At 38.8% G+C, this 12,773-nt stretch overlaps 1 protein-coding gene across 40 annotated transcripts in view; it reads left to right on the top strand.

Moving 5' to 3' along the window:
- FIP1L1 (factor interacting with PAPOLA and CPSF1) overlaps positions 1-12,773 on the top strand; it is a 39,722-nt gene that overhangs the window by 5,233 nt on the left and 21,716 nt on the right. For 6 of the 40 annotated variants that reach the window (XM_087963535.1, XM_087963533.1, XM_087963532.1 and 3 more), the window contains exons 4-12: positions 1,607-1,710; positions 4,406-4,467; positions 4,708-4,815; positions 5,362-5,492; positions 5,772-5,840; positions 9,082-9,191; positions 10,038-10,100; positions 12,268-12,342; positions 12,495-12,602. In XM_087963535.1, the coding sequence (XP_087819661.1) occupies positions 1,607-1,710; positions 4,406-4,467; positions 4,708-4,815; positions 5,362-5,492; positions 5,772-5,840; positions 9,082-9,191; positions 10,038-10,100; positions 12,268-12,342; positions 12,495-12,602 (830 nt within the window). The remainder of the gene's footprint in view (positions 1-1,606; positions 1,711-4,405; positions 4,468-4,707; positions 4,816-5,361; positions 5,493-5,771; positions 5,841-9,081; positions 9,192-10,037; positions 10,101-12,267; positions 12,343-12,494; positions 12,603-12,773) is intronic. The other 34 variants (XM_087963546.1, XM_087963544.1, XM_087963542.1 and 31 more) reach the window with 7 other exon arrangements.

Here is a 12,773-nt window from a genome sequence, read left to right as displayed (position 1 = left end):
AATTCCTAGCTCCATCAATGATGGCAAGCCATCCTGGTGCAGAAGCAGCAAAGCAGACCCAAACCATGATCCTGCCACCCCCATGTTTCAGAATTGGGGTACGGTTCCTATGGTGGAACACATTGTTTGCCTTTTTCCAAAAGTAACCCTTTTCATTAGATCTCCAAAATTCTTTGTTGGTGTCTTGTCCATCCAAAACAATCTTTCAGTAGCCTTCTGGGTTATCCATGTGGTTTTTTACAACGTATAGATGGGCAGCAGTGTTCTCTTGGGGGAGTGGTGACTTCTTGCAATCTTGACAAGCTTGCCATTGTTGTTCAGTGTTTCTGTCAGGGCAATCTCATTAACATGACATTTGCCAATATAAGAGAGCCCTTTAGTTCTTTAGATGTTGAGTATTGCATGCCTTGCTTTTGGTGTGATCTTGTTGGTGGACCACTCCTGTGGAGGTTAAGAATGTGTTGAATTGTCTCCACTTTTACATGATCTGCTTGATAGTAAACTGGTTGCATTTGAACTCTTTAGATATAGTTTCTTAAACTTTTCTAGCCAGGTAAGCATCAATAATTATTCTCAGAAATCTTCTTTGTTCAAGCCATATTTCCACATAGCTGTGTTGTGAATATGAGATTTTGATAATATCCATAATTCTGTTCTATCACTAAGGCAAGACCTGCCATACTCAAACCAGTTTCTCATCCCATTGATAGAAACACCTGACTCTTAATTTCCAGTTCAAATGAATTGATAATCCTAGAGGTTCAAATACTTTTGCCACACTTAAATATATAGCTGTGGATCATTGTCTTCAATAAATACATGATGTTTTTTTATTCATTTCTTTAATATTGGTCCACTTTATTTTTAGGGCTTATGTGGAGAGTGCATCATGTTTTAAACCATATTTAAGCAGTAACATTGAAAACTCAGTTCAGAAACTTTCAGAGCACCTCTATGCATATCTACTAGTGTTTCATCTTTGAACCAGAGAAACAGCTAAGAAGTCTCTCCCCATTTTCTATTTCTGCATACAAATAAATCTCTTCCAACGCTGCTTTTAAGTATTTCAAGTATACAAAATGCTTGCCAGGGTTGTATTTTGCTCATTTATATTTCAACAAGTGAGTGCCAGTTTGGTCTAGAGTTTAAGGATTCTGGATTAAAAGCAAGAAACTGGAATTAGACACAAGAGACTGTCAGATTACCATAAGACAATTATTTTATTAAGTCTTAAGAATACAGCATTGGCAAGCCACTTCTGGAAAGCCATATAGTAGCAAGGAGTCAAGTTTGACTCAAAGGAAAGAAAATGCCATCACATGTAGAGGATCTTGCTTGTGTCTTGCAAATATGTTTTGCTTGTGGCAAGTAGACATTTTTCTTACCAAGCATTAGAATTAAACAAGATTTAAATAATCCACATTGAGAAGATTATTTCTGAATACATGACTCTACAGGTTTGGATTATACAACGTATCTTGAAATGCTATGAATTTGCAATTATACAGTTGCCTTTTCAAATAGTATCAAGAAAGGTAGTTGGTACTTCCACCGTAGTTGAATTATATATAATTTCTAATTATAGTCTTTTTTGGGGGGTGGGTAGAAAGTGACAGAGGCCGAAGATGACAGTGACAGTGACAGTGATGATGATGAAGATGATGTTCAGGTCACTATTGGTGATATTAAAACAGGAGCACCGCAGTATGGGTAAGTTGTTTACTGCTTCATCATCTGGATTTCGGGTTCTGAGTTAAGGCAGGCTTATGAAAAATCCCTTCCTTTGTTACCTTGAAGCAAGTAACAATTGCTTCCAGCTAAAGGACCAACTCTATGGTCATGTGATTGCAGTCTGGGTTCTTGGCAACCTGTTCTCACATAACAACTGGTTGCCAAGTACCCAGGGACCATATGATCGCCACTTGCAACCTTTCCTGCCAGCTTCCCCAGAAAGTCAGTGTCAAGGCTGACAGGGAATGTTGCAAGTTGCTGGGCAAGTTTCCCCACCTTCTTACCCTTCCCCCCCCCCCCAAGCCCTTTTGTGTTCATGTCAATCACTGATGCACCCCTGTAGAACTTTGCCAATCTATACAGCATCTCTTCTGCATCCTTCACACTGTTATGTGAAGGATGCGGAAGAGATGCCACCCTGACCATTATCCGACCTGCACTGTGCCTCTTGTGCCTTTCCTGACCCACCCAGCATTTCTCATTATCCTTACACTGCCCCAACCTACCCTTTGCACGCACTTGTTCCCTCCCCCACCCAGAAAATGTCATCTACATTCCTGTGGATCTGTCTGCTGTATTCCTTCTTGCTTTACTCCTGACAGCACATGAATTACAAAGGTTTTCTAAGTAATTTTACCAATTTTCTCACAAAAATTCAAAAGGGCTTTGCCATAAAAATACTGAAATGTACTTTTCAGTGGAATTTAGAGTTATTTATTAGGAGCTGTGGTGGTGCACTATTGCAGGCTGCCTACAGGCAGGAATTCGATCCTGACTAACTCAAGGTTGACTCAGCTTTCCATCCTGAGGTCGGTAAAATGAGGACCCAGATTGTTGGGGGCAATAGGCTGATGTTGTAAACTGCTCAGAGAGTATTGTAAAGCACTATAGAGCAGTATATAAATCTAGGTGCTATTGCTAAGTGCTATTTCAATTAACCTCATGTTTAGAGAAATCTAATGCTACCTATAAAATTCATTTTTGTTTACTTTGTTGTAATAGATTTGAAGACAGTTGTATGCTCTAAAGCAGGGGTCGCCAATCTTTTGGACCTCAGGGACCACCAAACTCATAATTTTAAATTCCAGGGACCACTAACCGGTTCTGTGGGCGTGGCCTAATTTGTGGTTATGGCTTGGTCACATGACTGGCTGGGTATGGCTTGTCTGTAAATATTATAAATATTTATATAAATATTGAATTTTTTATAAAAGAGCAACTTTTACCCAAAATCAGGCAAAACAGGCAAGCAGATTGGGTTGCTCACAGAATCATTCAGTGATCTATCTATCTGCCATCGGCTAGCTCAGTCTGTCATATAAAATTTGCTTGCCCTGAGTCTGCCCTGAATAATAGAAGCTTCAGTCCTAAGGGAGGTTCAGCTGTGCTTAAAAGCAGAGCCAAAGATCTAAAGACTAGCTAGAAAGCAAGAAATCCAACCATTTCCTGCTTCCTAGTTAATCTAAATCTCCCAGCACAGCAGAACAGATGATGGTCGGAAAAAGGAAAAATAGCAACTTAGCAGACAAGTTTGCCGGGTAAGGAGTGAGTGGGCGGGGAGGGTTCCCGTGGGCCATGTGGGCGGTGCAGCCTTGTGTTTTTGCCCAGTTTGGATTAATTGCTTTGGGGGGGGGGGCTCTGGAGGTGACATTTCTTTGCAGCCCACCCAAATTTTCTTGCGACCCACTGGTTAGTGACCGCTGCTCTAAAGAATGCTAAAGTAATTACTTCATGTTACATCCCAAATCATTTTACACTTTTTTGAAACTTCAGCAATACTTGTCACAGTTGATAATAGTTTTTTTTTAATGTAAATCAGGTATAGACACCATATTCAACCAGTGTGACTAAGTGTAGGATTTGCTCCCTATTATATATAGCAGATTGCCTGTCATTGTCAGTGTTATAAAATTAGCTTAAATACAAGCTGTTGTATATAAACAGAGAGCAAACACCAAGCTCACTAGCAGCACTGATGATGTTACCTAGTTGAGTAATGAAATGTCTGCAAGCAAACAGCCAAGCTCAGAGAGCATCAAGGACTCCACTGTCCAATCTGAGCTACATACATTATTTCCTATTGGGATCAGAAACAAGTAAAATACCTAGAACTAAGGAGAAATTTCCTGACAGAACAATTAATCAGTGGAACAACTTGCCTCCAGAACTTGTGAATGTTCCAACGCTGGAGGTGTTTAAGAAGAGATTGGATAACCATTTGTCTGAAATGATATAGGGTTTCCTGCTGGAGCAGGGGGTTGGGCTAGAAGACCTCCAAGGTCTCCCTTCCAACTCTGTTATTCTATTCTATTTTAACCAGTAAAAAACCAAGTTGTTACTGTATTTCCAAACTATCTTCAGCAAAGCAATTATACATTCCTCACAATTGAAGTGCTGGAACTGCTAAGCAGTATGGTCGTGTAAAATTGTGCTTTACAATTATGGCAGTGGGTGATGGAAATTAGAGGCTTAATCATTGCCTGTGGACTACTTGTATGTGCATGTATGGAGAACTGAGGAAAAGCTTTGCAGTGTCTTTGCTGAGCCAGAAGTTGTTGCTTCTTTTAACACTTAAGTGAGTGCACACCACTGCACTTCTGAACACTTTTTCAAATCATTTCCTCAACAATCTTGTTCATCTTTTACCCTTTACTGTAAAAATGTTATTTTTTAGGTATGGAGCAGCACCAGTGAATCTCAATATTAAAACAGGAGGGCGAAGTTATGGATCCTCTGGTAAGCATTTATTGAGAGCTCAAAGAAAGAAACTAGGAAAAATAATGCTATGCTCTGTACTTAGGTATCTCTTAAGATTCTACATTGCATTGATACAGTGTAAGAGAATGTTTATAAGAACAGTAACTATCGGGCTCATGAGTGCCAGTATGCAGGAAATAAGCACCTTATTTTCACTATAGAAACTTATAATATACGTTGTTGTCGTGGGCTAATAAAATAAGTATTCTTTTTTTATAGGCACCAAAGTAAAAGGAGTTGATCTTGATGCACCAGGAAGCATTAATGGTGTTCCGCTATTAGAAGTTGATTTGGATTCTTTTGAAGATAAACCTTGGAGAAAACCAGGTAGAAAATTTTGCACAGAAATAAATAGCATTGTAAAAACATGTCAGTAAAACTCCGCAGGTGAGCAGAAATTTGATTTTCTTGTTTTAACTAAGCAGACGAAATGTGTTCATAATGCCTTTTTCAGGGGAAATCTAATCACAGCATGTTGTAGACCCAATACTTATAAAAATGCTACTTCCAAGAGGCAGGGAAAATACAAGTATTACTCAGCTGGATTTGACGCATGAGAATGTGTTGTTGCATGTTTTGCATTTTTAAGTTTTTTACTCAGTGTTTTGATGTTTTAGCTACTTCGGCTTATCTAACATAGGAAAAAGTGCCTCCCCTTTGAAGCACAGCTAAGTAATAAAACATAGCTAAGTGGTGGTGGGAAGTAAACAAAAGGGAATGTTGTAAAAAGAGGGCTTTTTTTCAAAATGATTATTCAGCTGCTTTTCATTTTGGAAAACCAGTAGCTAGAAAGCATTGTGGAAGGCAGGATTCTTCCACATTTTTCTAGTAGTTGCATTTAACTCCTAGAATATTGGTTGTTTTCTTTTTAAGGCGCTGATCTCTCAGATTATTTCAATTATGGGTTTAATGAAGAGACTTGGAAAGCCTACTGTGAAAAACAAAAGAGAATACGAATGGGACTCGAAATTTTACCCGTTACCACAGCTACAAATAAAATAACGGTAATGAAAATAATCTCTTTGTTTCACAATTGTAGAACCATTTTCCTTCAAAAGTTAGATTCCACACACAGTGTTAGCAACCCTTGGTGTGGTTCAAAAGTTCATTCCCTTCCTTCCTTGTTCCTATCATCCAGCCATTTTGCTCCATTTCCTTGTTGGCCTCTGTGTTGGTAATGTGGAATCACTTACTGCAACTAGCTTGTAACCTGTTGTTAGTTGTGTTGTAGCCCATCAGTCCATAATGTGGTGTTTTAATGGGCAATGTGTTATTTAACTTAGGCCGAAGACATTGCTATGGAAGTAACGCCAGGGACAGAGATTCCAGATGGCACATACAGTCTTTTTAAGGTGAATGTTGGTAAACTTTCCTTAGTCACTCTAATTACTGTTTGCCATACCACTTCCAAGTTTGAGTCTAAACACAAAAGTGGACGTAGCTGTTTTTTCCCCCCAGCTTTTTAAAAAATATGTTCTCTTAGATGTGCTGCATGTAGAAACACTTATTTTTTATCTTTCTTGCTGCAACTCTTATGACTTGATGGCATAATGTACTAATGATTGCTGTGACAGTTACATAATGTATATGCTGCATTGTTTTATTGAGATATGTCACTCCGTTACAGATTTCATGTATCATTTTTGATCCTTGCTTTCTCTCTCTTGGTGGTCCAACTTCAAAAATGAAGTTCAGGCAAAATTCTGCTGACTGAAGAAATTATTCTCCCTGTGTAAGAATGTGCACGAAACAAAATGTGTGTAGTTTGGAATCTGAAACGAAACGAAGGCTGCTTTAACTTTCTGAAAGTTTTGCCGTTATATTGGGGGAGGCATAGTTTGATGGAAATGAAACCTGGAATGTTTTTACTATTTTTTATTTCTGCTGAAGCAAAAAGCATAGGATACAGGACAGGTGTGTGCCACACTTAACTCTCTCTTGCCTTCCTACAGATAGTATTGCTGCCTATTCCATTGTGCCCCTCCACCTTTTGCAGTGTCGTCTTTTTCTCGGTTGCCCTGGACTGTTGCTAATAGCCTTAGCCTCCCTGCCTGAACGACTACTTTCAGTAACAACCATTTCAGCCCATATTCAAACAAACAGCTCCATAGCTGAATCAACCACCTCTGTTTTGTATTAGAGTTTAGACCCAAACCACCTGAAAACAGCTGTTCCACGAACAGTTCATGTACAAGTACTTCCACACATCCCTACCTTCGTATATAAGATATCGTTAGATTGTCATAAATCAGGATCGCAAACTTGTAGTAATCACCAACCTCTAATATGCCTAGAAGACTTTCGGAGACCACATTGTTAGGCTCAGCGGCATCGTGAAGCGGCAAATTCTAGCTTTCTCTTGAGTGCTTCTAAGGCTGAAGACAATTCTAGACCAGACCTTGCTGTGGTAGGACTTGAACTCTTTGCTTCATGCCAGTGTAAGAAATTATCAACTAGATACATGGTTACCATTGACTAGGCATTTGAGAATGCCTGGGGGTGGGTGGGAAATGCACATCAAGTTAATACGTGACGTTTACATGGTGTGAAGAAATGGGTAGGTACTTAAAAACCAATATATTTTTGAGAAAATTACCTTAATTTTGCCATAAGGCCAATACTTTATTTATTTTTTACACCAGCACAACAGTTTTGCAAAATGTAGAAAGCATATAATATGCTTATTTTTCCATGAAGAGAAACTTCAGTTGTTTTGTTTCTTTGTTTTAATAAAATGCTATTTTAAAACATGATAGAAAATTGACCTGGTAGGGAATTTTTTTTAGGATGGATCTGGCTGGTTGGCTCCCAATTATTCTTTTTTATTTTCCAGGCTGGAGTATTTTAGCCTCTTATCACTTAAAAAGGAGAACAGGTATAAATACTGATGGTTAGTTCAACATCTGTAACCATGCTAAGGTTACATATTTTATGTTCACGGGGGAGTGTGTATAAAATTTTTGGGTAGGAAGCCCCATTTCAATCAGTGTGTGCAGTATTTGTTCAACATTTGATACTGAAGAATTAAGCTAAATTATAAGCAGAGCTAATATGAAGATTTGAATTAGTATCTTTTTATTACTTTGTTGAGCTTTTTTTTTTTTTTATAAAACATGCTTATGTACTATTTTATTTGTGCCTATTACCCAAGACACTTTGGTCAAGACTACCTCATAATTGAGGATTTGAATCACATTTTCTACATTCAATTCCAGATTTATCACCATCACAAGTATATGAGCGGGGTTGTGCTTTTCCGTAATATTCCATAATGCTACAACGTCCATTCATGCTTTTTACTAATGTAATCTGATGAAAAATGTGAAAAGTATCCATTGTTGTTATATAGAAGTCTACATAATCTAATGCTCCACCATAATGTGTTAATCACTGTATGCTTTTCCAAAATAGGGATAAGATGATCAACTCTAGTGCTCTAAAAGCAGGGGTCCCCAAACCCCCAGTCCATGGACTGGCACTGGTCCGTGGCATGCCAGAAACTGGGCTGCACAAACAACCGAAGTCCCATCCACGGGATGCAGCCAGCATATGAAACCACACCCCCTCTGGTCCATGGAAAAACCTCTCCACAGAACTGGTCCCTAGTGCCCAAAAGGTTGGGGGGGGGGGCACTGTCTTAAAGGACTAGAAAACAACATTATAGTTTATAGGTTTTTTTTTTTAATATACAGGAAGAGGTACGAAACTCTTTCCCCAACTAGTATTAGTGCAGGATATTTTGCCTGTCTTATTCAAAGCAATCTTTTTTTTTTTTTTTTAAAGAAAAAGTATGCTTATAACCATACGGTATTTGTGCTTCCCACCCACCCCCATCCGAGGAGAAATACATATGGTCCCCCATATAAGAGACTAATAACTGCCAGTTGTTTAGGTTTTATTTGTCTAATAATGCATATAGTTCAATTTGCTTTGCTTAATAGCAAGTGGAAGTTATTGTGTACCTTATCAGTCTGCAGGAAAATATTAGTCTACATTTTTAGACTTTGCTTAATACTTTTTTAAAAAAATATTCTTTACATGTTTGCTTTTTTGATGTTTGGGATTGATGGAAACGGCACCAGATGCTTAGGTAATTTTCCCTAGACATGCCACCTAGAGCTATTTTCCCATAATGGAGCTGAGTTTGACTGATAAAATATTGATTGTACTCCATATTTCTCAGTTTTTATTCCTATTCCATACTGAAGAAAAACACTTTCGTTAAACACTTTACAAGTGCTGAAGCATAAAAGCACAAATCTTTGGTGGATTCTACTTTGATTCTTCCCCCCCCCCCCACCCCCACTTCATAACACTACAGACTAAGTTTTAAATTACCTTCCCCTTCCCTATTCTGAAAACAACTTATTTTCAGGGTGGCTGTTGGAGTTTTTGAGAAGTGACATTTCCTTGGACAAATGAAATAGGGAGGAACTTTGAATTGAAGCCACAATAACCAGTTTGCTAGTATGACCATCCATATTTAGAAATTATTGGGTTTTGTTGCTATTTTTTTTTTTTTTTTTGTAATTTATTGGAAGAGATCCTTTATTTTGCACTAGGTAACGCTAATGAAGAAACTTTATTCTAAAGGTGCAGCAGGGCAGAACTGGAAATATGGAGAAAGAAGTAGCACTTCCACCAGTCAAAACTGAGTTTACATCTCCCCCACCCTTATTCAAGACAGGAGTCCCATCAAACAGGTCAGTTGGTTAGTTGCACTTTCGCAGTGCTGAAGACAGAAACTGTTTCCAGGGTTGCTATCATCCCTTTTTAAAATTGAACAAAATATCTCTTTACCACTTTCTCACATCTTGCGTGTTTTTTTTTTTATCCTTTGGTTTAAATCTTGATATAATCTGAGATCTAGAATGTCAGTGGCAATCAGTGGTTTTCAAAACCTCTAAGCTGATAATCAGTGGTAGTAAACAGGGTTAATTTGCATCTAAATAACATGTTGACAATAATTTAAGTAGGTTTAGAAGCCAGATGATCTTGATTATATTTTACAAAAGTTTATACTATGCATTTAATTTGGGTTGAGGTAACTACCATGAATTCCATAATTGTCATGCCCTTGTTGGAGTCTGATTCTGAGGGGGAGATTGAGGAGCTGACAGGGAGTGGGAGTGTGGCTCCGGTGGCTGTGGAAGAAATGGGGGAAGGGCACAGTCCGGCTGGGCATTCAGAGGAAGACCCAGGGCCATCCTCTCTTCATCCTAGGGCACGCAGGGAGGAAAGGAGAAGGGAGCAATGTGGCTTACGGGAGAGAAAAGGGCCCTGATCCCTTTCCTTAGTTGCAGCTGGGAGAACAGGATATAAGAAGGGCGTTTGCACACAGCACCTTGCTGGAAGAAAGTGTGCATTATCTTGGTTGAGGCTTATCTGGGTGTTGGCGTCCTCCCAACTGTGTGCTTCCTTATTTTTTGGAAGTCTGCAATTTATTATCCTGGCCTGTCGTGTTAATTACTTCAGCGTGGTTTGTGTTGGTTTTTTTATATCTAATTTATCTGTACTTTGGGTTCGGACTGCATTTCTTCCCTTTGTAGACTGTTTTTGGAAGAGGTTGATCTCCAGCCGAGGATAACTGGACATTGGGGGCCAAGTTTGAGGTATTAAAGGGACTTTACCTATTTTTGTGACTTTGTTGCTTTTGTGCCACCCCCGGGTCATCACAATAATGTTACTTGTATATTGTTAAACAGATATAAACAAAGGCTGCCTAGCGGCTTAAACTTTAATATCTATAGTCTTAATTTTTGTGGTTGGCTGAGATTTGTTTGGAGTAGGCTGTAGTCAAGGTTCTTCTTACATTTGATCAATTAAAAATGCAAATTCAGTTTTGAAGAGGTCATAAGACTTGCCTATCATGGGCTAGATATGCAAAGTCGATATATATTGAACATGTAGCTGAATGACATCTTAAATAAGGCAAAGTAATACAATCAGGAAAATGTAAAAAGAATTATATTGCTTTCCTTTTGATCATTATTTTCCTGCAACCTGCTTGATTTCTTTCACAATGCTTTATTTCACACTAGCTGATTTTGCTTGTAACTGTTATATAATAAGATAGTCTGAATACAAGCTCATAATCCAGTTGAATCCTATTGAAAGCTAATAATCCTGTTTTATATGATCTATGTTGGCCTCTACTGAATTCATTTTGATTTTCTCAAATAAATGATCATAGTTTTTTGTGTGATGAGCACACTCAAGAGGAGTATTTTTCGACTAGATGTTGGGGCGGGGGTTAGAGCATGGTCAGTGATTGAGCAGCTTTCTCTGATGCCTGCCTGCTCATCAGCCAAAATATTCTCACTTATGATCTATTCTAGTCCAAGAGCTTGTTATACAATATCTGGCATATACTTTGCTGACCACAAGGGAGGCTGATGGCGTAGTAAGAGGAGGCAGGTAGATCTCTGCTTCTTTGTGGATTGGGATGACCAGAGCTAGGCCCCAATCATTGGAATTTTAGCATGATTATTGATGCAGGTGAATAGGGAAGCCAGAACAGGTACACACCTATCTAGATTATTTTGGATCACCTGAGATAAAGTCATGTTTAGGAGCCTTGTTTGGTTTCAGGTGTTTAATCAATCATTGTTTTTACTTTTTGTTATTTACAATTATTTTTACTTTTCATTAAATACCCTGGTTATTCTAATTTGTTTTATCTTAAAATGTTATTAGCAGATCAATCTGATTTCATTTCTCTTTCCACAGCCAAGTACAGATTAATAGTCTTCATAGTATGCCATAGTATTAACACTAATCCCTCTTAGATATCTTAGAAAATATATTAACTGTGACTATCCTGCCTGCTGGTCTACAACCAAATAAAGATTGATTTATTAGGGTTTTCTTGTCTGTGTCCCTATAAATAAGGGAAACAGGAATATTTGTATTACATCACGAATATTGAAAGCACTGGCCATCATTTTATATATTGCCCTTTTCTTGGCGGGGGAAGACATGAAAACATCATAGAAATTTCAGATGGGGAAAAATAGATGTTTATCAAGCAGTACATTATTGTTAATGTTAACCTATAACATTATAGGTTATTGTTACCCTATATTTTAGGTCCAGCCATTTAAAAGTATATTTAATTCCTAGATTCTATAAATGTTGCAATTGTTTTGCCATGAACATATGTATATTTTACTTTCGACTTCTCAAGTCTGATTATGAACTGTTCTATCCGTGTTGATGCTAATGGTGAATCAAAGAGTCTGAATTGTTTTTCTTGAAACAAAACAGAAAAAAATAATCCAAAAACAAATCATAGCTTCTTTCTCTGCAACTGCATGGTACCTGGATAAATCCAGCTCTATTTGGTTTTCTTGCTTGTTTGTGTGTTTGTGTTTTCTCTTAACATGAGATGAAATGACTTAGTGAATATGGTTAAAGCATCTCTAGTCTAGACCACTCTTAGAATGATTCTGTCTCCCAGAATCACAGGAAGGCGCAGATGGGGGGAGTGGGGGGAATTAATGTGACAGAGTGAGGGGTAGAAAATTGTGTCTGATAATAGGAAAAGGTAGAAACATAAGAAAAGAAAGACCTAGAACCATGATGGTGCATCTATGGCATGCGTGCCACAGGTGGCATGCAGAGCCATTTGTGCTGGCACGCGAGCCGCAGGCAGACTTATCTCACTGCGCATGCACGCGCTTCCCAGCTGATTTTCGGCCTCCCAGAGACTTGAGGATAGCTTCTGCAGCCTTTGCAGGCCGAAAAATAGGCCCATTTCATCGCTTCCTGTATTTCCAGACGCTGTCCTCAAGCCTCTGGGAGGCCGAAAAAGGCCTCAAAGAGGCCGAAAATCAGCTGGGAGGCGCAATGCAGGTAAGGGGGGGGGATTGTGCGCACATGCTCAGGAGGTGTGTGTGGGGGTGCACATTGCCTTCTGGGTGCTGGCGCATGAGCGCATGCACAATTTTTGCCACAGGAGCCCAAAAAGGTTAGCCACCACTGACCTAGAACATTTATCTCACCAGAAACAGCGCCTCTTCTCAGTCGCAGACAGGCACTGCAGTCAGGAAAACCAGTTCGGGCGCTGTGAAGTGGCAGGCTCGATATGGGAGGGCTGAGTCACCCGAACTAAGGTAAGAACATTTTAAAATACATGTTCGTGTTTTTAAACAATTTTTTTTTACAATGCCATATTTTTCCTCAATAGATGGAATTGGGCTGGACTTGGCCACATAAGCCTATTTTACCAACACAGATGTGGAAGTATAAATACAGGTTAATCCTGATCATAATACCCAACTAGA

This window comes from Notechis scutatus, chromosome 4 (genome assembly GCF_049901735.1).
Source record: "Notechis scutatus isolate UNSWTSFEM ecotype Mainland chromosome 4, rNotScu1.2, whole genome shotgun sequence".
NCBI lineage: Eukaryota > Metazoa > Chordata > Lepidosauria > Squamata > Elapidae > Notechis > Notechis scutatus.
Note: the sequence above shows the minus strand (reverse complement) of the source record. Positions and strands in the feature narration are given on the sequence as shown.